At 42.7% G+C, this 27,046-nt stretch overlaps 1 protein-coding gene across 3 annotated transcripts in view; it reads right to left on the minus strand.

Annotated features, from left to right (window-relative positions):
• TESC (tescalcin) overlaps positions 1 to 27,046 on the minus strand; it is a 59,402-nt gene that overhangs the window by 16,528 nt on the left and 15,828 nt on the right. For 2 of the 3 annotated variants that reach the window (XM_074205915.1, XM_074205913.1), the window contains exons 2-3: positions 14,605 to 14,674; positions 4,413 to 4,493 (exon numbers count right to left, since the gene is read on the minus strand). In XM_074205915.1, coding sequence (XP_074062016.1) covers positions 4,413 to 4,493; positions 14,605 to 14,674 — 151 coding nt within the window. Of the gene's footprint in view, positions 1 to 4,412; positions 4,494 to 14,604; positions 14,675 to 23,415; positions 24,906 to 27,046 lie in introns of those variants that run through there. The other variant, XM_074205914.1, reaches the window with a different exon arrangement.

The following is a 27,046-nucleotide window of genomic DNA, read 5'->3' on the forward strand; positions in this document are numbered from 1 at the left end:
CAATAATCAGACCCCAACATTTTAATCTCTGTTAGCCTCAGTCTTCTCATCTATGAAATGGGGGTGACAACACCTACTTCATAGGGCAGACTCATAGCTCTGCCCTGAGCCCATCTAGTCCAACCCTCTCATTTTGTGAGGTTCAAATGAGAATGCATGTAAAGAAATGATGATGATGATGATCTTGATGGATGAAGAAGCTGAGGTCCAGAGAAGTGGCTTTCCCATGTTATGAAGCTAATCAGTGTCAGATTTCTAATCTAGAGCTCTTTAAAAGGCCCAGCCTAAGAACAACTATCATTTTCTCATATTAACAAGAGACTGCGAGGGGAGCCTGGAAAAAAATTCAATAATAAATGTTTCCCTCTAGGCTTCTCCCAATACCAGAGCAGCTAACAAAGCACCAAATAGACCATCCATCTCTTTTGCCCTTTCCTAATGAAGTGTCAAAAGGGCAGGCGTAGGGAGAATGAGGGAATGGGAATGACAGAGCCTAGATTGAGCCACAGAGAGAGCTTGGGACATAAAGAGTACATCCTACAAAGCCTCAGGCAAGTTTGCAATCATATATGAGAAACTGAGACTCCGATGACGATTGGCCCCAAAGACCAGAAATGGGAGCTACCTTGGATGATTGTACTTGATTAAAGTAGCAAGGTCTTTCACAGCTCAGTGGAAGTTCCATCTTTGTAACTTGTCTAATTTGGATTTGAGGGCAGAAAAGGTTTCTTAATAAGAACCTATCCTGGAGTAGTGTGGGGAGTCACAGAAAGAAGTGGGTTCTTTCTCACTGGAGGTCTTCAAACAGAGTGGATATCTGTTTTGGGGGGGGTTGTAGTGAGAAATTCCTTTTCAGAAATTCCTTGGATAAGAGCACTAGCATGGAAGCCAGAGGATCAGGGTTCAAATCCCACAGCAGGTGCTTATTAATGGAAGTTTGTCCTTTGTTCTCAAAGAAGACCATGAGGTGATGCCATGACAAGCATGTGAATTGGATTTGAGTGAGGGGGGCTGTGCTAAGTCACCAGCCTCACTTTCTCCTCCAGAGTCATCTGGGTCCAGTGGCCACATATGAATCAGCTCAACTGGAGATGGCCCTAGATTCAAGGCAATCAGGGTTCAGTGACTTGCCCAAGGTCATCAATCTAGTAAATGTCAAATATCTGAGGCTGGATTTGAACTCAGATTCCTCCTGACTCTAAGACTGGAGCTCTATACACTGTACCACCTAGCCCTGATAGATGATCGAGGATATATGATAGATGCTTACTACCTGTTGTTTGAAAGGTAATTTGATTTAGAGAGTCAGGAAGCTCTGGGTTCAAATCCTTGCCTTATGAGCTATGTGAATGACTTGGTCTTATGTTCCTGAACTCAGTGACTTCTTAAAGTCCTTTGATCTATGATTCTAGTAGCCTGTGACTAAGTAGTTTCTAAATCCCTCCCAACCCTAAATCTATAATCCTATGAATTATAATTCAAACTCAGCTCTGCTGCCTTGGACAAGTCACTTAATTTATATGACTTTGGGTAGGTCACTTGACTTTCCTCAGCCTTGGTTCCCTCATCTAGAAAATGAAGATAATAACACTTGCCTCACAGGTGTCCAATGCTTTGCAAATGTTTAAACATTATATAAAACCTAGCTACTTCTATGATTGCATGGTTCTCAGTTTCCTCATCTGTTAAATAAAGAGAATAAAATAACACTTGCCCCTCAGGGTTGTTGAGAGGATCAAATGGATTAAACTATGTAAAAATGGTTTATTTTACACCAGTAGATGCATGTGAACTATGATTATTGTGTAGGAGGACTCTCTCTTTGTTTTTCTTTCTGTCTCCCCTTCTTCTTTTCTTTGTCTCTGTGTATCTATCTCTGTCTTTCTCACTCTCTGCCTCAATGTTTCTGTCTCTGATTCTCTGTATCTCTGTCTTTCCTATTCTCTCTCCCTTTCTCTTTTCCCTTTCTTTCTCTCTTTATCTGACTCCCTGTCTCCCTCTTCTTCTCTCCCTGTCTCTGTTTTTCAGCATCAATGTCTGTCTCCACCTTTCTTCCTTTCCTTTTCCCATCTCTCTAGATCTTTCTCCCCCTCTCCCTTTCCTTCTTCCCTCTGTCTATCTTTCCCTCTCCCTGTTTCTATCTCTCTATCAAAATCTCCCCCCTTTGTCCCTTTCCCTTTCCCTTTTCTCTCTTTCTCTCTCTCTCTCTCTCTTTTTTGTCTTGGTTTTGAACCTGGAGTCTGTAAACTTTTGCAACTGTATTTCCTATGAATTGGTTTCCTTCATAATCCTGCAACAGTAAATATTTTATTTTATGAGTTAAGAACATTTTTCTGAGAAGAGATCCCCAACTGCCAGAGGGGTGTGTGACCCACTTAAAGGGAAAAAAAACCCTGGGCTAAAGTGTGACCTAAAAGTGGTTAACTCAGCCAAGGGCCTCCTAGCACCAGGCTCCCCACCCACTGGGTTATTCACCACCAGTTTTATCACTATTAAATATGCCCCTCCTAGATCTTTGGGGCCAGGGGAACACATAGTCTTTCTTCCTTCTTCCTTTCTAGTTTTTTCTCCATGTTTAGAAATCTCCCCAGACAGGGCTTCCTTTGCCCAAGGTAGAGTAGGGATCTAGTGGATCATAAATCAATCTACAAGCCAACAAGTTAAATGCCAAGGACAGAAAGACACAAGGGAAGAACCCTTCTGCTCCAGGAGCTTACATTCTCCTGGGGGTGGGGTAGAGAAGAGGTGGACTTAGGCACATAAAGAATAAATGTAGTGGATGGTTTTATATCCCCCAGGGTAAGTTGGTGATTTCCACCTTTATATTCTCAGACATTATGTGGACACTAGAGAGCAAACTATTATGTTTTCTATGTTCTTTTTCCAGAAGGGTGTGATTGAACAGCTAGGAAATGGGAAAACCTATTTCTAGCCCTGGTTCTGTCATAGCATTTACTGTAGGAAAAAACTAGGCAGAAAAGCAGATAGTCTGCTGGACCTGGGATCAGGAAGACCTGAGTTAGAATCCTAACCCTGGCACTGATTAGCTGGGTAACCCTTGTCTACCTCAGTTTTATTTCATCTCATTTGAGCCCATAACAACATCATGAAATATTATAAGGATTATCCTCATTTTACAGATGAGGAAACTGAGGCTCACAGATGTTATATCAGGTAAGTAGTAAGTGGTACCTTTCTCCTAATAACATATTATTTGGAAATCACTTTGTAAACCTTAAAATGCTATATAAATGGGATAGTTGGGTGGCATATGGATAGAGCACTTGCCCTGAAATCAGGAGGAACTGAGTTCAAATCCAGACTCAGATACTTATAAGCTATGTGACCCTGGCCAAGTCACTTAAGCCCAATTCCCCCCCCCAAACACTATGTGAATGTATATCTAATAATATCTATTATTATATTATCTAATAATAAAAATTGGCATTTACACACACAGGTGCTTTTTGCAAAGCACCTTATACACATGATCTCACTTGAGTCTCTAAGTTGATTATTACCTATATAATTCTGGAGGAAGCAGTATGGTATAGCAGAAGGTAAAAATACTGACTTGGAAGTTCTGGGGTTTCCTTGGCAAAGATACTAGAAAGCTTTGCTATTTCCTTTTCTAGCTCATTTGACAGATGAGGAAACTGAGGAAAATGGTATCGTCACTTGCCACAGACACAGCTATGAGTGTCTGAGGCTGGACTTGAACTCAGGTCTTCCTGACTCAAGCCATGTGCTCTAACCACTGTACTATCTAGCTGCCTGAATTAGATAATCACTGGCACTCATACAGTGTCCCAAAAAATCTTAGCTCATCTTAAAAACTCATAAACTTAGAACTTTACTAAGAGTTTTGGGCTCCCTTGTACTTAAGGTTGCAGAATCTTGACATTCATTACCTTATTTCATCCTCCCATATAACCTGGGTGGTTATCCACCAGTTATACAGATGAAGAAAACTGAAGCTGGTAGACCATTAACTTGCCCATTGCCACACCACTAGATGCTTGCCAGTTAATAGTGGGGCAGGATACAGACCCAGCTCTTCCTTATTCCTAGCCCTCTGTGTTATTCGTTATGCTGTCTTGCTGCCTCAAAAGAGACAGACCAAGTAATCTGAAAACTTGAAAGTCTATGTAATCATTAGCTATTTCCATGCTATTGGGCAAATCCCAATATAATACTGTTGGATCTCTGAGGTACCTGCTGAGATAAGCTCATAAATAAAACGGGAATAATTCTACCTCTTACGTTAGCCCTTGTTGACTTGGGGAAGATGAACTACCAGTGGGATTGGAAAATGCTTTGAAAAAAAATGAAAAGGTTGTAATAATTGCAGGGTGGTGATGACAATAAGAATTAAAATCCATTAGCTTCATAAACCAGCCGAGCGCTCTTACCTATTGTCAAAGAAGGCACGGATGATTTTGGATCTGATCGGGTTGAGCTCCAGGTCAGGGATGTTGTTGAAGTTTTCTTTGCTGGTTTTGAAGAGAAGAGAAATGGGTCAGATCATGTCTTCTGTCATTTGTCCTATTTAGTCGTTGTTTAACCATTCAGGTGGGTTCCAGGATAGCAGTTTAAAGTCAAATGGAAGCCCTCAGGCAACTCTCATTTATTAAGCGCCTGCTGCATACCAAATAGAGTTTCAGAACCTGAGAACTGGAAGAAACTCAGAGGCCATACAATCTGACTTGTCGTTGAATTGGAATGTCCTCTACAGTATGAATAAATGAATGGATAAGAGAATGAAGAAATGAATAAATAAACATTTATTGGGCATTTGTGATGTTCAGTCATTTTTCAGTCGTGTCTGACTCTCTGTGACCGCATTTGGGGTTTTCAAGGCAAATCTATTGGACTGGTTTGCCATTTCCTTCTTCCAGCTCATTTGACAGATGAAGAAACTGAGGCAAACAGAACTTGCCCAAGGTCACGCAACTAGTAAGTGTCTAAAACTTGTTTTCAGGTCTTCCTGACTCCAGATTGGGAGCTTTATTCACTTTACCATTAGAAATGCAAAATCAGACAAATCCATGGCCTCAAGGACCTTTCATTCTAAAGGGAGAGATTGGCAGATAGTAAAAAGCACTGGGGTCCACAATGTTACAGGAAGAGTGAATGGAGCCAAAAGGGATAAACTGACCAGAGAAATGACAGAGTTGAGCTGATCATGGTTATGGTTTTAGTCAAGTCAATAAAGATTTATTAATTACTTACTATGTGCTAAGCATTGAGGATGGCAAAGAAAAGCCAAAATGGTTCCTCTTCTCTCAGCTAGTTTGATGATGATGTTTGTCCATCATTCTTTTTTTTTTTTTGCAAGGTAGTGGGGGTTAAGTGACTTGCCCAAGGCCACAGAGCTAGGTGATTATGAAGTGTCTGAGGTCAGATCAGGTACTCCTGACTCCAGGGCCGGTGCTCTATCCACTGCGCCACCTAGCCACCCCTTGCCCTTCATTCCTGAAGAAGACCATGACATCAGGCAGGTGATGCCATGACAAATATGTTAATTGGATTTGAGTGAGGGGGGGCTGTGCTAAGTCACCAGCCTCACTTTCTCCTCCAGTGTCATCTGGGTCCATTGGCCACATATGAAGCAGGATAACGGGAGATGTCCCTGAATACCAAATAATCAGGATTAAGTGACTTGCCCAAGGTCACGCAGCTAGTTTCAAGTGTCTGAGGCTGAATTGGAACTTCCAGACCCCAAAGCTAGTGTTCCATCCCTTGCACCACCTAGCTTCCCTCTCAGCTAGCCTACAAGTCTGCTGGAGGAGTCCCCCATCTTCTTTGGGGTATTGATGACTGTTAGGATAATTTCCTTTCATACAGCCAAATTTTGTCTCTCTGCCAACCTTTTCTCTCCCCCTATCCTTTAATTGCTCCTAGTTCTGTCCCCATGGGCCAGGATTAACAAAAATGACTTCTCCTTGATTGGACAGACCTTCAAGTAGCTAAGGACAGTTGTCACATCTCACTCACTCCTCTGTCTTCCAAGTTAAGCTTCCTTAGTTCCTTCAAACCCTCCTTGGAGGAGGTGAATTAGAGATCTTTTCCCATGCTAGTCTCCTCCTCCCCCACCCCATCCTCCCCAGCTCATCAATGCTCTTCCCAAGTTAGGTTTCCTGGTGCTTAAGATGACTCCATCCTGGCAAGGCAGAATGCAGGGGAACTCAGTTGGAATTCAATCAAGTCAACACACTCTTGAGCTTTGCAAACCCTGGATTCTCTTGTCTGGGGACCACAGGAGCACAGACAACAAGCAGGGCCCTTAGAGACTGTCTAGTCTGAATTCCTCTGCCACTATCCCCAGTGCTTAGTCAGCCTCTCCTTATAGATCTTTATCGGGTTTCAGGAAGCCCTGAATTCAAATGCAGCCTTCAACACTTGCTAGCTAGATGACCCTAGGCAAGTCACTTCATCCTGTCTCAGTTTCCACAAATTACGTGGCACCATAGTACATACAGCGCTTCTAGATATCTTCCTGAAGTCATATTTGACTTTCAGGCATTTATTAGCTATTTGACCTTGGGTAAGTTACATCACCCTGTTTGCCTCAGTTTCCCTATCTTTAAAATGAGCTAGAGAAGACAATGACAAACCACTTTTGCCACCAAAACCTCAAATAGAAATACAAGTAGGTGACTTTTTCCCCCCTGGAGAAGTACTTTGGGGAGTAGAGGCAGAGCAAGAAGGTAAAGATTGAGGATTTCTTTAGTGTAGAGAACTCCAGGTGAGAAGATTCCCTCTACTAATTCAGAGAAGCATCTACTCTGCATCTTATAGTCTTACAGAGTTCCCAGGGGGGCACTAGAAGGTTAAATGACTTATCCAAGGTCACAAAGCTATTGTGAGTCAGAGGTAGAATTTGAACCCAGGTCTTTTAAATTCAGAGGTCAGGAGAGGTGATAAAATTTAAAAAGAAGAGATTTTGTGAATAATTCACAAGAAAAGGTTTAGATAAATTTATGGGAGGTTTATCTATGATAACTGATTGAGGAAAACTAAGGTGATTGGAACCCTGAAATGCTGTAAGATTGGAAGGTGGCTGTTTTGGGTTCAAATCCTAGTTCTGTCAGTTACTTCCTGTATGACTTTAGACAAATCGCAAGTTCTCCCTGAACCTCAGTTTCCTCATCTGGGGAACAGGGTAGACTAGATGACTTCTAGGGTCTTTCTCAGCTCTCACATGCCAGAGACTGAAGGAGACCTCTTGATATCGTGGTGAGGGTATTGGAATTTCTATCAGAAAGATGTGGGTTCAAATTCTCCCTCCTACATTGACTAGTTCACTCCCCTGACTTTTGCTTCTTCCTTTGTAAAATAAGGGGATTGGACTCAATGATCTCTCCAGCCCTCCTTTTCTGCCTAGAAATCTGTCATCCTCCGTCTTCAGGGCCAGAGGAACCACAGACCATGGGACTGATTAAGAGAGATTGTAACATGTTCCCAGATTAAATGAAGGGAAGTAGAACCAGAAGGAACCCAAATCTTGGCTCGGGAAGTTTGATGGGGAAAATGAACATATCTGTCTGTAGGAAGCTGTGATTGAAAGCCCAGCTGCTTTGTCTGGTGGCCATCCACGTGAGCCCACTTCTTGTTCTGTGACAAAAAACTGAGTTATTGACTTTCAAAGCCTCCCCCGCCATCTCTAACAGATGCTATTTTGCAAAGGCTTGGCACATATTTCTTAAAATGTCAAATTTCCCTGAGCTTCCCAGCCCCTGTTTCCTTTCTTCCAAATTCCCCTCTTTCTCCAAGACTTCTCCATCTCTGCTCCTCCTTCCTTCTACCCAGTGCTTACCATTCCATGCTGGTCCAGTGGGTCTGGATTCCTATGGATTCCAATATTCCACCATGGCACAGGTGGCAACGCCATCCCTTCAATAGGCCTCAAACTCATGTCCTTCCATCAGTTCACTCTTGGAGGTGACTATGCTAGGGAGCCTTCTTTGTTTCTCTGAATATATGGGATATCTATCAGTTTTTCCTCACTTTCCTCATCTATCGGTTCTCAAGTCCCAGCTAGTAAGCATCTGATGGGGGATTTGAACCCTGCTCCTCTAACTTTAGTCCTAGTTCTCTTTTTGTCCAATTAATAGCTGAAAAAGAATCATCTACTATAACATCCAAACCACAAGTAGCCCCCCCCCCCCAATCTTTGCTCGAAGCCCTCCAATGAGAGGGAACCCAGTTCTTTGGTTTCATTGTTAGGAAATCTAATATCATGTGCACTGTCCTCTTTGCACTTTCTACCCATTGCTCCCTGTCCTGGACTCTGGGATCAATCACTTCCATCACATGACCAGTTCATTTTATTCTGGAGAAAGATAGATTGAGAACTTAGGAGGGTCTTCAGAGCTCATCTGGCCTAACTGTTCATTTTACAGATGAAGAAACTGAGACACAGAGAGGTTACATGGCTTATGCAAGTAAGTGGCAGAGAGTTTTGAACTCAGGTCCTTTGACTACAAATCCAACACTTTCCACTTCTGTATCTTTGGTGACTTCCCTTGGGACCTTGCTGGCATCACTGTAGATTTGTATTGTTTCCTAAGGGGGATGGGAAAGGGTTGCTAAGGAGACAGGAACAGGCAGAAACCTGAGCTGTTTGTCTGGTCCTACCAGGCCCTGCCTTTATGTGGCCTCAAGGGAAATGGCATTTACCGCACAGATCAGATCAACTGGGAAGGCCTGTTCTTCCTCCTTATTTCTGAACCCAAGTGGCTTTACAGTGATCCTGGTGCCACAGGGGATCAAAGTTTGGATTTTGAGGAGGGAGCAAGGTGATGCTTTAAATACTCAATACTATCCTCTGCACCCAAACTTGTTAGGGAGGGATGAGAAGAGGAGAAAGGTCAAAAACCAAAGGCCCCATAGTAAAGGAATGATCAAGTCCCCACCCCATGAGATATCCAAAGAACAAGGTCCCTGCTTCTTTCCTTAAACAATTTAAATTTCTCTTTTGAAGGGCTCTGGGATGGTTCTCCTTCCCACCCACTTCCCACCAGCCCACAGCAAGAAGAGAGAACCAAAAAGAAACCACTTGCCCATTTGTACAATTAGATTCCTGGGTCTAAGCTTCTGGTTGGGATATCTGCCTACTCTGGCCAAGGCCAGGACAAATCTTGCTTCCCCAGATGCCTTTCTGGGCTACTTACTCCAGCCCACAGAGGATATTCCATTTTCTGAATCTCTGTAGGATTTTCCAGGCTCAAATTCAAAGTCCACCTCTGCTATAACTGTGTGAGCATGGACTTGTTTCTTAACCTCTCTGTGCCTCAGTTCCCTCACCTGTAAAATGAATTATAAGAGTGCTTCTAATGCCTCTCTGAGGTGATTGTGGTGAGGAAAGTGCTCTGTGAAGTATGAAGTTTTATAAAATTGGGAGTTAATAGTATTATAGATCATTAAAGCTGGGAGGAGCCTTAGAAAGGGAATGTCATCTGGGAGGGCCTTGAAGGAAACCAGTCCCATAGCCTCTCGTTCTAATTGAAAATAAAGAGGAGGGAAGGCATTTGATGAAGCTTACGCAGCTTCCTGACAGCAGAGTTCAAGGTACCACCCAGAACCCAGACTTCTGACCCAGAGCTCTTGGCCCTGGCACAGAAGGTCCATCCTGCACAACCTGCTCCTGGTCATTTATTAGGCTGAGGAAACAGAACAATTCTACATTAAGAATGAAGAAGGCGAGCCCAGGGGTCACCTGTAAGATCACAAGGACCCGAGGAAGGAAGGCATTCAGTCCAGGGCTCTATGAATGGAGTGGCTGGTATGACTGGTCCATCAGACTGTGAGCTCCTTGAGGGCAAGGCTGTCTCTTGCCTTTCTATATACATACAGTGATGGCGAGGAGTAGACACCTTAATAAATCCTTACTGACTGGCTCTTCCAGGTGGACCCTCTGTGGGAGAGCCATGAGAATTATGCTGGACATCTTGCAGTCAGGGTCCATATCAGGGAAGCCACGGAACCAAAAGTCATTTTTGCAACAACTTATATGCAGCAAAAATTGTTTAATGCTTAAAAACTTTTATTTCCTGTGTCAATATATTTTCTTTAGGTTTTTGCGAGGCAAATGGGGTTAAGTGGCTTGCCCAAGGCCACACAGTTAGATAATTATTAAGTGTCCAAGGCTGGATTTGAACTCAGGTACTCCTGACTCCGGGGCCAGTGCTCTATCTACTGCGCCACCTAGCTGCCCCTCAATGTTCTTTCAAAATAGATTGTAAGCTCCTTGAGGGCAGTTATCATGAAATTTTCCTCTCCTTTCTCCCCTTCTATCCATCCCTGCCCAATATACTTCCATTGCTGAACTTTTTCTCCACCATTTTCTGTTTTATAGAGGGATGGGCTTGTTTCTGGGAGAAGAGTCTGTATTCTTGGTTTCATTCAATTCCAACAAGCATATATGCCTGGTCTGCATGCCTACAAAGGCTCAACTGAAATGTCCCCACAATCAAGCAATTTTCCTCAGGCATCTAAATAATAGAGTTTTGAACCTGGTAGCATTGAGACTTGAGTTCAAATCAGCATTTAGACAATTGCTAAGTGACTCCAAGAAAGTCACTTTATCTTCCTGCCTCTGTTCCTCATCTGTAAAGTGAGATTAGTAATAGCTGAGTGACCTCAAATAATTCACTTGATCTGTCTGCCTCTGTTTCCTCATCTGTAAAAAAGAGGATAGTAATAGCTGAGTAACCCCAAGCAAGTCACTTTATCTTCCTGCCTCCTCTGTAAAATGAGGTTTGTGATAGCTGAGTGATCCCAAATAAGTCACTTGATCTATATGCCTCTGTTTCCTCAGCTGTTAAGTGAGCATAGAAACAACTGAGTGACCCCAAGAAAATCACTTTATCTAGCTGCCTCTTATTTCCTCATCTGTCAAATGAGGTTTGTAATAACCTTGCCCTCCCATGGCTGTGAGGATCAAATAGAAAATATTTGTAAAGTGCTTAGCACACCTTATTATCATTCCTGGGAATGTAGTTCATAAATATTCATATCCAGAAGTACTGGTCCTTTCCCTGAGCAGAGACAGCTCCATGAGGACAGAAATTGTCTCACTTTGGTCTCTGTATCCCTATGACCTATCAGAGGGGATCAAAGGTCAACCAAGATGGATTTATCAAGCATTTACAATATATCAGAAACTGTGCTAAACACTAAAGATAAAATGATTCTCTCACTTCCCCTCCCCTCACGCTTGCTGATGGGGTGGTAGGATGGAGTAAGTGAGGGGCAGGGAGGAGTTATGGATATAGGCTCCTGCCTCCTGATAAAGCCTTCTGTTCTGGAGGCATCCCCAAGAGGGAGAGAAGGAAGGGGGGAGGAAGGGGGTTAAGTCCCAGAGAGATTCTGTCTCTTCTTTCTTCTGTCGCCTGTAGCTCTGTCCTGTCATCCCTGGGGTGACAGCTGTGGATGATTGTTCTCTACTGCCTTGAAGAACATGGAGAAAGACAGATTATGCAAAGCAGGGTGCCAAGGGCATCCTGGCTAGCCACCAGAGGCTCTCCCTGCTGGGTTGTTTATATAATGAGCCAGGCATCCAGGTCCCCTGGGAGACCAGACAGCAGAAGGAAGGTCAAATTCTTGGTGCTAAAGCTTGATGGTGGGGAGGGGAAAGGGAGAGGGAATCAGGAGTCCTCAGCTCCTTTCCTTTATCTTCTTCTGGATTAGGAGGCTCAGAAGCTAGGATTCCCTTAGGCTGAGCTCAGCCATTGAAGATTGGAATAGCTGGAAATTTATTAGGGCATTAATAGAAGTCTAGGTATACAAAGGTAAAATCTGGGCTGCCATTGTGCAAGAGACACAAGTCTTTCTTGGAATCCCATCATCTCAGAGTGGGCATGGAGTCTAACCTATAACAGAATACTATCAGTGGCATCCCCCAGAGTGATCAGCCTTCAGGGAGAGAGAACTTCTACCTTCCATTTATGTCAACAAGTTTGCCCTGATATCACTCCAAAGTTGTCTTCATTGACTCTTCTTTCCATTGTTTCTGGGGTCTACCCTCTGGGGCTCTCATTCCCCTTCACATCTGCTGCTCTCCCTGGTTTCAACTCCATGGAAAAAGATGTCCCTACCAGGTTAAGTTCATCTTGTCTAACCTCGCCACTATATTGCTAACTCTAGCCTCCATTGATGTCACCTTCTTCAGCTTCCTCTCCACTCTGATTGGAGGGCTGAGTATCAAATTCCTCGCATTGCCTTCCTTTATAGATGGCAGAAGCTGGACTCTTATCTCACTCCACTATGTATCTGCTATCCTGCTTGGTTTTGACTTTATGGAAGAAGGTGCCCCCATGATGGGCACTCCCTGGTTTCCCCATCCCCCATTTCATGCTCCATTTTGTATGTTGTCTTCCCCATTCCCCTATTAGATTGTAAGCTCCTTGGGGGCAGGGACTATCTTTCCTTTGATCAAAACCTTTCTTCTTTGATACACTCTCTACTTTACAAATTGGTCCATCTGCTGAACTCAGTTGAGCCTGCCATCTCTTTATTCATCACCCCCTTCTCCCTTCCATCTCTTAGGATCCATGACTTCCTTCAAAGGAAGTTCATGAGTCACTTTTTGCAAGAAAACCTGAACCCATGAATCATTAGCCCTCCCTTCTCCTTGACTGATGCAGTGGAGTCTTATCAGTATCACTCATCAATAATCATTTAGTAAGCGCCTACTATGGACTGAGCGCTGGGGTTCAAAGAAATGTAAAAGACAGTAAATTCTCTCAAGGAGCTCACAGTCTAATAAGAGAGACAACACGCCAACAACTATGCACAAACAAAACATAGACAGGAGACGAAAGGTGAATTCCTATCTCAGAGAGAATTCATTAGAATTATGGAGAACTAGAAAAGGTTTCTATTGAATTTTAGGTGAAATAGGAAGTAAAGCAGGGGAGCCAGGAGGCAGAGATGAAAAGGGGAGAGAATTTTAGGCACCTAGGGATTGTGAAAATATTTGGAATCCAGAGATGCAGTGTTGTTGGTGGCCAGTGTCCCTGGATCTTGGAGAACATGGAGGGGATAAAAAGGTGAGAAGACTGGAAAGGTAGGGAGGTGACAAGCTACCATTGTAGTTATTCAGTCATGACCCAATTTGAGATTTTTCTTAGCAAAGATCTGGAGTGCTTTGCCATTTCTCTCTCCAGCAGATTTTACAGATGAGGAAACTGAGGCAAATAGAGTGAAATGACTTGCCCAGGGTCACACAGGTAGTAAGTTACTGAGGCAGATTTGAACCCATGAAGAACAGTCTGCCTCATTTCAAGCCTAGTGGTTTTAAAAAAACAGGGGATTTTCTATTTGATCCTGGAGGTAATATCGAATCAATCAAGATATACCAATCAATGATACAGGCTGTGCTCTCTCATTCCCGCCCCCCTGCCACACACTTTCCTATATCCTCCAGTAGAATATCAAGTTTTTGAGTACTGGACTATTGAAAATTCTGTCTTTGCCTTCTCAAAGCCTTACACCTGATAGATGCTTAACATACTGTTGGGTTGAATTTGAATTCTTCAATGATAGGAGCTCACTTTCAAGGTAGCATTTCTTATTGAAAAGTTATAACCCCCCCCCTTCCTGTAACTTCCAACCTATTCCTTGGTCCTTTCTTCTCCAGGTGAAAAAACTCCTGGTCTTGCTTCTAAGGAGATTCCTTGCTAAAGAAATACCTTCATTTTCCCAGAGCACTGACTCAGTTTCCCAGGAGAACCTGGATCTTGAAGATCTTAGTAGAAAGCGTGGTATAGGGAGCAGATACTGAATCTGGAGTCACACGACTTCCAATCTTGGTTTTCCCCCTACCATCCATGTAGCTTTGGGCAAGTCACTTTTGCTTCTTCCCTTATAAAATCACGGGGATTGGGGGATGACTCTGGGTTTCAAATCTACTATTCCTTCTGGGTTTCAGTTTCCTGATCTGTAAAAACAAGGGGGTTGGAAGGGATGGCCCCCTCCACCCCTTCCAGCTCTAAATCTATGAGTCTAGCTCCCTCATTTGGTCCAAAAAAGAATAGGAGAGTGATCTCCCCTTCTCCCTTCACTATATACTTAGCATAGCTATATGCTCCTTTCCTCCCCGATGGTGTCCTTAAGATTTTTAAGTTGCCTTGTGGACTTTAAGTTGACCTGGAGTTCTTAATCTAGAGTTGTGAAAAAAAATTGATAACTCTTTAATATAATTGTTTTTCTATAATCTTATGTACTTTCTCTTGTGTATGATTCTTAGAAGAGGTCCATTTAGCTTCACCAGACACACGGTCCAAGGGAGACCAAGGATGTAAAAATGGTGAAAACCTCAGGCTGTAGTTGGGTCCTGAAGGTCATCATTTGGGAAGAGAGGGAAGCTTTCCCCATGCCCCAACCTGAGCTGGCACTTTGTTTTTTGTTTTGTTTTGTTTTTGCAAAGCAATGAGGTTAAGTGACTTGCCCAAGGTCACACAGCTAAGCGAGTATTAAGTGTCTGTGGCAGGATTTGAACTGAGTTCCTCTTTGCTCCAGGGTCACTTCGCCACCTAGCTGCCCCCAAACAGTGACTTCCTAACAAATTTATGGAAAGGATTGTATAAAGCATCCTACCGGATGGTCAGCTGGTTCCCACTCAGTTGCTTGAACCTCCTGTGAAGCTGTTCGATTTGATCTGAAGAGACTGAAGGGTGAAAAAAGAGGGAAAGGACATTAGTAAATGAGGGAGTTCTCTCCTTGAACTGCTCAGGGGAGAGAAAGAAAAATCCATTCCCATCTCTAATACCCCTTACCCAAGACCTTACCCACAATCCCAAGAGTTTCCCTAGGCACCAATTAATCAATAAACCAGCATTTATTAAGCACCACAAAAATAACATAACAACAAAATCCTCCCAAATGACAAAACAGCTGATGCCCCCAAGGAGCTGACATTCCACTGTCCCAACAAAGTTTTCAGGCTGGGGAAGGAGGGAGGAAGAGGTTCAAACTGAGATGGGAAATTCAACTCAGGCTCTGGATGGCTCAGATCCCAAGCCATTCTTGGTTTGTCTTATATTTATAAAACACAAATACATATATATATATATATATATGTGTGTGTGTCTATAAATTACATCTATGCAGACATACATACACCCCCCATATGTATATTTATTTATTTATATTTATATATAGCTATATATATATATATATATATTCTTCCTTTTATGTCTAAGGAGAGAAAGTGAGAGAGAAAGAGAAAGAGATAAAAGAGAGAAAAAGAGAAAGGAAAAGAAAGAGAGAGAGAGAGAAACTGAGGCTTAGGGAGGTGATGATTTGTCTAATAGCTTCATAAACAGCATCTAGACCTGGGAAACCATCAAAGAGCCAGTCCATGACCCCCAGGCAATTTTCCAGATGTTGACCTGTACTGGGAGGGGGATGTGTGGGAGTCTCCCCAGGAATTCCACACGATAATGAAATCAGAGGTTCATCTTCACCAAAAGCTAATCTTTCTATAGGCTTTAGGGTTTGTAAAGTATGGTATTGTATTAATTCACTTTATATTTAAGTTATATAAATATAAATCTGTACAAACACACACACACATTCACTTGCTTATAAGATGTCCCAAAAGTTTTGGTGTAGTTGGAAGCTTTTAACCTTTTCCTTCCTCCCCTTCTCCAGTTGACAGTATTCTTTCCTTCCTCAACTATTTTCTCAGTTCTCTCTCTTCTTTGCCTCCATCACATCTTAGCTTATTTTTGTAAACTCAGTCCTCACCTCCATTCCTCCATGTCTACCTAAGAAGACTATAAGCTTCTTGTGGGAAGTAGCCATTTCATTTTCCTTTTCTCTTTCTCAACATTTTCTGAATGTTGAATCAAACAGAATTTCCTAGCCCTTAAATGAGGCATTAAAGGGACCAATTGGAGGTCTCAGTTCATTGTCCTTGGTGAATACTGCCTCCCTACCCCCCAAGTCCCAAGACCAGCTTTTTTATTATTTATTTTTATTCATTTATTATTATTATTTATATTATTTTTGCTTATTTATTATTTATCTACAAATAAGTCACATCAGAGTTCCTTCCTTCCATTTTCCTAAACCCATCTCCCCTTCCTCATTCATAGCATGTTGTGGGGGAGGGTGTTATTTTGCCCTTCCCTTTGGGGGTGGAAAACCCAGCTGAACCCTCCCTCATCTCAAATATAGATGTTCCTACCTTTTACCTTAAGGAGATATCTCTACTAAGGCTCTAATTGGAGAAATTGAAAGGAATTTCAGAGCTCCAGGTTTGAATATATAACCTGACTTTGTACAATATAACCTCAATCATTGGTGGTGGTGGGGGGCAGTCCCTGCCTCAGTTTCCCTAGCTGTAAAATGAAGATAAGAAATATCTAAACAATGGCTTTGAAAAGAATCATGAATATACACACACCTGAATTAATTTGAAGCACATAGTGAAAGTGTGATGCTATTTGAGGTGTGCTGCACTAAAGTCAGACTGGGGGACCCCCATTTCCTAAAGTAATAAGTAATACATGCCATCTGATCTTCTGATTAGGAGAGGAAGGAATGACTCTGGTGCTTAACAAGCCCAGAATTTGGAGAATGCCTGGGGCCATGCCCAGGGGCACAGCTGGTCTAGCTCAGAAGCCCTGGGGCCGCATATTCAGGAGGTACCATTAACTCTCCCTTTCTAGGCTGACAGCAGCCCTCCTCTCCCACCTTCATCCCATCTCCCAAAGGGTAGGAGGTATATGTTGTAGTTACTTCCTGGGACCCCCAGGGGCTGGAAAAAGAGGCTGGAAATGGGATGGAATGCTAGGTAATTAATAATAATAATAATAATAATAATTAATGATGATGATGATGATGATGGTAGTGTTGATGATGATAGCAGAATCCCAAGATTGCAGAGTTGGAAGGACCATAAGGAGTCAGTCAGTCTGACCCACACCAGAACAGGGATCCTATCTATTTCTCATGCTCAAGGCCGGGGGTAGATTTGGAGTCTAAAGAGCAGGGGTCCCATTCCAGCTTGGCTACAATTCTCTGGATCTTCTCCCTCTACAAGTCCCTCCCCTTCAGAGACATAGATAGGCAGACTAATTTAGCAGATAAAATGATCCCCCAATCCCATCTGAGATACTACCCCAACTCATTTCATCTTTCTCAGTTTCCTCATTTATACAGAGAGAGGGTTGGATAGATGCCCCCTGGGGTTCCTGCCAGTTCTAATCCTTTGATCCTGTCTTAGTTCAGATCCTGTCTCTGGTCCAAACCAGTTTTGTGACCCTGGGTAGGTCACTTAATTCCAAATGAGCCTCCTCTACAGGGTTAATGTGACGAATAAATGAGATAATATACAAAAAGTGTTTTTGCAAACTTTAAATTTTGATCAAATTAAATAAAAATGAACTAATTGAACTTATCTGGACCTCAGTTTCCTCATCTGCAAAATGGAGATACTAAATAGCACCTATCTTTCAGGTTGTTATGAGGATGAAAGAAGCTATTCAATTGTTTTGCAAACTTTGAAAGAGACAGCTATTATGATTGTCATTTTTCTTCCATCTCCAGGTCTCCTGCTTCATATCTGGCCACTAGACTCAGATGGCTCTGGAGGAGAAAGTGAGGCTGGTGACATAGCACAGCACCCCCTCACTTAAATCCAATTCACTCGCACCTCCCTATTGTCAAAGAAACAATAACAGGACGGTCTCTACTTTTTACACTTCCAAGAGCAACTGAGAGAAATTTTACTAACATTGATACATGAAAATATCAATAGGAGTGTGCTTCATTTTAGGAACTGTAATGAATGAACAATTTAGATTGACTTACAAGATGGGGATTATTATTCACTTGAAAATGATCCAAGATGAAATTTCTTTAAAGTAGAGGTTCTTCATCTAGGTCTTATAAATTTGTTTCTAAATAATGGAATTAGAGGGCCCTGCCAGCTTTGGATTTACTGGGGTTATGTCTATCTTGGGAGAAGGAGTCTCCACACCAGGAATCCTGCACATGGATGAAAGCACAGATCATCAGATCAAGAAAAAACATTGCTAATATCAATCTTCTCAGGTTCCTATAAACACTTTCAAGTTAACAAATCCCTCTCCTCCAATTTCCTTTGGCACTCAGAAGGCTGTTTTTATTCCCATCTGATTGTTCATGTCAATTTTACTTTTTTTTCCATGTTTGCTTCCAAGTCCTGTAACCCAGCCTTTGACCCTGGCTGATGAAGTCATTGATGCAGTGGGAACCATGGGAACGAGATCATCTCATATTTCTGGAATCCTTTCCTACCGTTCTTGTTTTCTTAAATCCACACTGGGGACATCAGGGGAGCTAAAGAATAATCCCTCTGGGCCTTCCCACTATCCTTATTCATCCATCCATCCATCCACCCATCCACCCACCCATCCACCCATCCACCCATCCATCCACCCATCCACCCATCCCTCCATCCATCCATCCATCCATCCACCCATCCACCCACCCATCCACCCATCCACCCATCCATCCACCCATCCACCCATCCACCCATCTATCCATCCATCCATCCATCCATCCATCTAAATACATGACCATTAAACTCCTGTTCTATGCAGAAGATAGTATCTGTACCAGGGGGAAAAAGATGCAAATTTTAGCATCATCATAGGATCATAGATTTGGAGATAAAACAATAAGCAACATTTATATAACACCCAGTTATATGGCAGTCACTAGGCTGTGTTTTACAATTCTTACCTCATTGGTTCCTTACCACAACACCAGGAAAGTAATTGCTCTTATTAAACCCATTTTATAGATGAGGAAAATGAGGAAAAGATTAAGTGACTTGTTTGTTAAGATACCTTAATAAAAATCATTTTAATAAAAAAAGATTAAGTGATTTTCCCAGGATCACACAATTAATAAGTATCTGAAACTGGTTGATACATATGTATCTATAGACACCTATGCATATATATATCTATATCTATATATATATCATATATATATATATGTATATATATATACATTCACATGGACTATTTGTGCCTGAGCATTCTGAGATCATATTGGTCTGATCACCCACAGTTGAACCTCCTGTAACTTGTCTCTGATGTAGTGATGTTGTTTTGGTCTTCTTTGATAGTGAAGGACAAGAACCAACCAATCAACCACAGAGAGAACTGATTGGACATTGTTGTGTTTGTGAATGTGAATGTCTATATAGATATTATATAGACTATATATATATATGCTGTATATACTGGAGAGAATCTGTTATATAATAGCTTAGACATTAGACTTTGTTTCTGTCTCTGTCTGTCTGTCTCTCTCCCTCTCCCCCTTCCCCCTCCACTTCTCTCCATACAAAATAATTCTGAAGGTTATGTAATTAGGAGTTAGGGGAAATCAGGAAAAGCCTCATCTAGAAGGTGGCACTTAACCTGAACTTGAGTTTTACAAGACAGATGATATGGAACTGCATAACTGGCATGGGGAACAGCCTGGACAAAGATATGGAGAAAGGAGATTAGAATGTTGTTTGTAGGGAACAGCAAGGACAGTTTGACTGGAATGGAGGATGTGTGAAGGGAGTAATGCATAATCTGTCTGGATCTGCAGGCTTGATAGAGCATCACCATCACAGTTCACCAGTGAGCGGGAAACCTGAAGGACTAAGGATAAACTTGCCTGTGATTCATTCAAGCTACCCCACAGGCTGGCAGCAGTTATTTTTGAAAGGGTGCAGTCCTGTTGGTGAGGACCTCAAAAACAAAGCTGCTCTCCCTGGGAGGCTATTGTCCCTTCTTTATGGGTCATGGCCAAGCTTATCATTATGCTAGCTCAGCTTCTATCACCTCTTGGCTGCCATCCCAGCAAAGTTCACTGGCACCTGAATTTTCTTTTCCATTCTTCTGACTGAATCCCAGGAGTGTGAGCATGGAGGAGCATGAAGATACCCCCCAAAGGAGCACAGTTCTAGAACTGCCACTATCTTAGAGGCCGCTTGGTCCTACCCTTTTATTTTGCAGGTGAGGAAAATAGGGCCCAGAGAGGTTGTAAAATTTAGCCAAGGTCTCACACAGATAGTAAATGGCAGGGTCAAGATCAAGGCCTTGGACTCCATGACTGACATTCTTTCCCTTTTTAACCAGGCTATGAATCCTTCACCCTTCCTTTCCTTGCCCACTGAGACTCATCTCTGAGAAGGAGTTTTGCTGAGATTTAAAGTCATTAAGCCTGGGGTTGAGGATCAGATCTGCCATTCCCAGCCATGCAACTTCATTCCCCACTTTAGGCTTCAGTTTCTTCTTCTGTAAATTTAAAAAAAATTGGGGGGGGGATATCAGGATTAAGTGACTTGTCCAGGGCCACACAGCTAATAAGTATCTGAGATGAGATTTGAACTCAACCTCCTGATTTCAGGGCTTCCAACTCTATCCACAGCATCATCTAGCTGCTCCTTCTCTTCAGGAAACTGAGGAACATATGATCAATTTATGTTGTTCCTTAGACTTCCTAATATTCTGTGACTAAGATTCTAAGTCATACCTGTTCCAAAGCTCCATTGAGATTGTAAGCTCCTGTAAGGCAGGGATCACATTTTGGTCCTTTCCCCTCCCTTTTTTTTCTCTCTAGTACTTAGCACAGTGATCATTTAATAAGGGCTTACTGACAGATTGATCAAAACAGACCAAGAGCATATCTCTTGCCTGTTTCCTTTCTACCATAACAGGCCCCAGAGCTATCACTAGTCAGCAACTGCCCACCACATCCTATAAGACCAGGAAACCAAAGCCTGTCCATAGAGCAGTGAAGAGCCTAAATGGCAATGCATAGACACATTAAGCATCTTAAAAGAGACAGGACTAGACAAAGGAGTCACCCACCACGGTGAGTTTATTTTCTATTTATGTTAGATTTAAACAGCTGTTAATGTGTCTGAGTGGAAGGTAAGCCCCTAGAGGGCAGGAGACCTCATCCTGTCTGACATATCACTGGTACTTAAAATAAATTCTGGTTGACTGATGCCTTAATTGATCCCATGTCAGAAGAAATTCTCTTTGGGGATTTTCAGACTTTGAAAATGGAAAGAGACCTCAGAGATCATTCAGTGCTAACTTCAATCCGTATTTGAACAGTCCCCAAAAGTGACCATTCAGATTATGGTTGGAGGCCTAAGCGTCGTGGGGAATTCACCACTTCCTGAAGAAGGGCCGTTTCCAGTCAACTTGATTCATATCTAGCTACTAGATACAAATGGTTCTTCTTTGAGAAAGTCCTAAATGTTAAGAGGTTAGGGTCACAAGTTTAGTACTGAAAGGGAGCAGAGTTTCCTTGTTGTCTAATCCTTTCATTTTACAGATGAAGAAACTGAGTCAGCTCAGGAGGTAAAGAGACTTGCCCAAGGTCAAAAAGTGGTACCCATCTAAGGTGGGGCTTTTGATTCACATATTGTTTCCATTGTCCCATTTGCCCTTACAATACACCATATTGGAACATGGAATATCAGAGTTGGAAAGGACCGTGGCTGCCAAATCCTGCCAATACACTCAGTGCACATTTCCCTGTGCCTTGACTACAGCTATTTCCTTCTTGTACAAGATGGTATCTTAATATTATTGGTCATAACTCCTATATCCCCCCTCCCACATACCTACAGTCTGGTAGCCAAGAGATGTCCAGGTAAATATGATGCAGACTAGAATAGGAAAAGGGCATAAGAGGAGTGGCTAAGTGCTAAGAGAGGGGGGTGGCTAGGTGGCACAGTGGATAGAGCACTGGCCAAGGAGTCAGGAGGGCCTGAGTTCAAATCCAATCTCATACATTTAATAATTACTTAGCTGTGTGGCCTTGGGCAAGCCACTTAACCCCATTTGCCTTGCAAAAACCTAAAAAACAAAAAACTAAGTGCTAAGAAATCAGAGAAGAGAAGAGTTGGGAGACTTTATGGAAAGAGCCGCCCATGGACTGTCTCCTCCTCTTCCTCCTTTTTCCTACTACCACTACCACCCACTATCATCACCACTATCACCATCACCCTCACCATGATCACCATCATCACCACCACCTCCACCCATCACCACCATCGTCATCGTCACCACTATCACCATCACCACTATCACCATCACCATCACCACCACCCCCATCATCAACAATACGTAATATAATGCTTTAAGATTTACAAAATACTTTACATATGATTTCCCTATTTTACAATCATACAATCGTATGGGAGTAACAATAGCAACAGCAACAACAGCTCCTATTTCTACAGCACCTAATATATACCAGGTGATGATAAGCACTTTTACAAATAGCATCTCAATTTGTCTTCACAAAAACTGTGGGAGGGAAACTATTATCCCCATTTTATAGGTGAGGAAACTATTGTCTCCATTTTATAAGTGAGGCAACTGAGGCAGAGTATCTTATCCAGGGAAACATAGCTAATACAGATTTAAGGCTCAAGTCAAATTTGAACTCGAGTCTTCCTGAGATCCAACATTCTAGCCACTGTCTGCCACCTAGCTGCCAGGAAGCAAATATATAAAAAGGGATAGGATATGATACAATATAATTATAAAAATAATAAAATAAGGGATCAAAATATAGATAGATGAGATTGGAAAGAAGAGTTGACAAAAGGAACAAAAGCCTGGAGATGGGAAAAGAAATCTGGTTCAAGAAACTGAGAGTCCAGTGGAAAAGAATGATGGATCTAGAATTAGGAAGACCTGAGTTCAAATTCAATCTCAGTGACCCTGAGAAAGTCACTTTACCCTGCTTGCCTTAGTTGCCTAATCTGTAAAATGAGCTAGAGAGGAAATGATAAACCACTTTTTAAAGATTTTAAAAATATTTTGTCAAGAAAAAGTGGTCACAAAAAATCGGACATGACAGAAGAAAGAAGAAAAACAGCAACAATATCAAACAACAGCAGCAGTCACAACAACAAAAGAAGGGAAAGAAGGGGGAGGAAGAGAAGACGAGGATGAGGATGAGGACGAGGACGAGGACGAGGACGAGGATGAGGATGAGGATGAGGATGAGGACGAGGACGAGGATGAGGATGAGGATGAGGATGAGGATGAGGACGAGGACGAGGATGAGGATGAGGATGAGGATGAGGATGAGGATGAGGATGATCTTCAGGGAGGTGATGCCATGGGAAGCGTCTGAATTGGGTTTGAGTGGGGGGGCTGTGCTCAGTCACGAGCCTCAGCTCCTCCTCCAGAACCATCTGGGTCCAGGGGCCAGAGAGGAATCAGGGTGACTGGAGATGGCCCTGGAATGTGAGAAGAACAACAAAAGAAGGAGGAGGAGGAGGAGGAGGAGAAGAAGAAGAAGGAGAAGCGCCTTTTCTGTGCTAGCCTGTTCTGTGATGGATGATGGGGGATACAAGGACAAATGTAAAACAATTCCTACCCTCAGGGAAGATAAACTGGGGGGAGGTCATGTGATCCCATTTAGGTTGGAGGCGTAGAATGGGTGAGGAATCCCCTGGATGAAAGAAGGGGCTGTCGGAGTGGGAACCTTGGTCCCAAGATGAAAAAACTCAAGTCCCTTTTGGCAGCTGGAGGCTGGCAGGCTGAATCTCCGAATGCTTTTAGCTTTTGGCCCCTTTCCATCATCTGCAATGCCTGTCTTCTGGAATTGTCTTCAGCCTCTGCCTCTTTAGGGCTAATGAGGAGATTAGATGTAGTCAGGGACTGGAACAATCCCTTCAAGACTGAAGGAGACATTTGGAAGCAAAGATGAGGCTTCAGGGACCCAGCCCCCTCCTTCAGAAATAGCTTTAGAATTCTCTTCATTCTTCATGGCCCTTGTGCCAAGGTGGGCCTGATGCTCCCCCTTCCCAGATGAGTGATATTTCCTCAGTTTTCTTTTTAAGAAATTGATTTTGTGTTTTTATATCATCTTTATTTCCCAATGCATCTCTCTCCTTCCTTTACTGAGTCATAACTTACATCAAGTAATGCTGGAAAGGGACAAAAAGTAGATCAGAGAATCTAAGCAGCTCGGAGAGAACACGCAGTGATCCCCAAACATAATTCCCATCTCTGTAAAGAAAACAGGTAGCTACATTGGCCTTTTTCCTAATGGGGTTCATCATGGAGGGGAGAATTGAAAAGCAAGAATTAGACTCTTGAATATTTTCCTCTTAACTAGACTTATTGCTTCTGAGTTTGCTGGCTTTTACTTTGTTTGTAGGGCAATGGGATTAAGTGACTTGCCCAAGGTCACACAGCTAGGTAATTAAGTGTCTGAGGTCAAATTTGAACTCAGATCCTCCTGATTCCAGGGCTGGTGCTCTATCCACTGTCTCTGTCCTCTAGCTGCCCCTGGCTTTTACCTTGTTGTGAAACTTCCCCTGATCCATGTCCCCATCTCATCCCCAATTATTAGCAAGGAATATAGAGTCAAAGAATCTAGGTTCAAATCTCACCTCTGATTCTTACTCCCTGTGTAACCTCTTTCTGTACCTTATTTTTTTCCATTTGTAAAATAAGAGGTAGATGAGATGGTTCTAGAACTATTAATGACTTATTTGTGAAAATATTATAGCCTCCAAGTAGATAGAATATAAACTTCCTGACACCATGGATTACTTTTGATTGTGCATTGGTATCCTTAGGTCATCTAGGTAGCATAATGGATAGAGTTCTATTCCTGGAGTAAGGGAGATTTATCTTCCTGAGTTCAACTCTGACCCCAGACACTTACTAACTGTGTGACTCTGGGCAAGTCACTTAACCCTGTTTGCCTCAGTTTCCTCATCTGTAAAATGAACCAGAGAAGGAAATGGTAAACTGCTCTAGTATCTCTGCCAAGAAATCCCCAAGATGGTGTCAAGGAGAATCAGACACAATTGAAACAATGAACAGCAACAATTGGTATCTTAAGAAGTAGAAGGCAAGGGGTGGCTAGGTGGCATAGTGGATAAAGCACCGGCCCTGGAGTCAGGAGTACCTGGGTTCAAATCCGGTCTCAGACACTTAATAATTACCTAGCTGTGTGGCCTTGGGCAAGCCACTTAACCCCAGTTGCCTTGCAAAAACCTAAAAAATAAAGTGGAAGGCAATTCAGAGGCCATTTAGTTTAATCCTCCCATTTCATAGAGGAGGAAACTGAGGCTCAGGGATGTGAGGGAAGGATCAGAGATTTAGAACTGCAAGGAATTTTTGAGGTCACCCCTTTATTTTATGGTGAAGGAAGCTGAGACAGAGGCTAATCCTGCCCAAAGGAAGATGTATCAGAGACCCAAGATCCTTAGTTCAATACAAACATCCTGAATCCTTCCAGTATGCAGATGAAGAGGAGCATGAACAATTAATCAGGTAGGACATGGGTGCTGAGTTCGACCAACAGCCTCAGTTGCCAGATTGTTCTGTTAATAGTGTGAATTCTCTTGCCTTGAGGGACCCCTACGTACCCACCATGGGAATGTGTCCCAGTAAGCTCTTGTCCACTCTTTTTATTTTTTTTTGTCAAGGCAATGGGGTTAAGTGACTTGCCCAAGACCACACGGCTAGGTCATTATTAAGTGTCTGAGACCGGATTTGAACTCAGGTCCTCCTGACTCCAGGGCTGGTGCTCTATCCACTGCACCATCTAGCTTCCCTCTTGTCCACTCTTCATGGTCTCCCTTGGATTCTTCCATTTGGGACCATGTCATTGAGGATGGTAATGGGCAGCAACTGGGTAGGAGCAATGCAAAGTATTCTTGGGTTTGAATCCTATCTCTGCTAATTATTTCCTGGATTATCTTGGGCAAGTCACTTAGACTACCTCAGTTTCCTCCTCTGTAAATGAGGACAGACCATGAAGTCCCTCCTAGCTCTAAATCCATAAACCAACTTCTCTGAGTGTCAGTTGCTTCATTTGTAAAATTAGACAATTAAATGAAGCAATCTCCCAGCTTTATATGGATGTTCTCCATCTAAGCATTGCACTTGCTGTTTGCCAGTCACTGGACTTGGCTCTGGACACACATACACACACACCCTGCTCTCATGGAGCTTCTACTCTATTACTGGAGACTACACGTGCATATGATATCAAAAATGAGCTAGTGAGGGAGGGGTGGCCACAATCAGCTGCAGGAGATTGGGAAACACCATCCATCAAGGGGAGCACCTGAGGAGAGTCTTGAAAGATTTTAGGAATTTGGGACATCCATCTGCCAGGGGTCACAAATGAGCCCAGTGAAGCACAATCTTTCCATCAACTAGTCAATATTTATTAAGCCCCCTGGTTTGTGTTAGGGCAGTGGGGGTGGTGGGGAAGTGGGTAGAATGCTGGGCTTGGAATCAGGAAGACGAGTTCAAATCCAGATTCAGAAACTTATTAGCTGTGTGACCCTAGGCAAGTCACTTAACCTCACTCTGACTCAGTTTCCTTATCTTTAAAATGGTAATAATAGTACTAGCATCTTGTTCTTAGGGTTGTGGTGAGAATGAAGTGAGATAATAATTGGAAAATGCTTAGCACAGTGACTGCCACTATATAGCAATGTTCTTTCTTTATTATTATCCCATCGAATTGAGCTGAATATGACCTTGAACAGCTCACCGCCCTTAAACTTGGGCCTCTTCTGCCAATAGGAACAGTGCCCACAGCAGGAGGAGGTCTGGGCCTAGAAGGGGGTTCTCTGTAATCTTTCATCTAGAGAAGGAATTAAGAGGATGAAACAACCCTTTCTTTCTCATCTCTGAGCCTCCTGCTGCCTTTCTCCAGGCAGAGGTTGATGCTCAGCTGTATTGATTGGACTTTTCATTGTGCCTTTCTTCTCCCCACCAGCCAGCTGGGCCTTTGGGGAGGTGGCATTGGGTTGGGAAGAGCTGTGGGCTCTGTGTGTGTGTGTGTGAGCAATGATATGTGTGCGTGAGTTGTGTTGTGTGTGTATGTTATTGTGTGTGAGCAGTGAGATATGTATATGAGAACTGTGGTCTGTGTGTGTCTGAAAGCTGTGTTTGTGTGTGTTGATGTGTGGGAAAGCTGTGGTATGTGTGTCTTGTGGTATTTGTGAGCTGTGGGGTATGTGTACGTGTTTGTG

Source organism: Macrotis lagotis, chromosome X (genome assembly GCF_037893015.1).
Source record: "Macrotis lagotis isolate mMagLag1 chromosome X, bilby.v1.9.chrom.fasta, whole genome shotgun sequence".
NCBI classification, from domain to species: domain Eukaryota; kingdom Metazoa; phylum Chordata; class Mammalia; order Peramelemorphia; family Peramelidae; genus Macrotis; species Macrotis lagotis.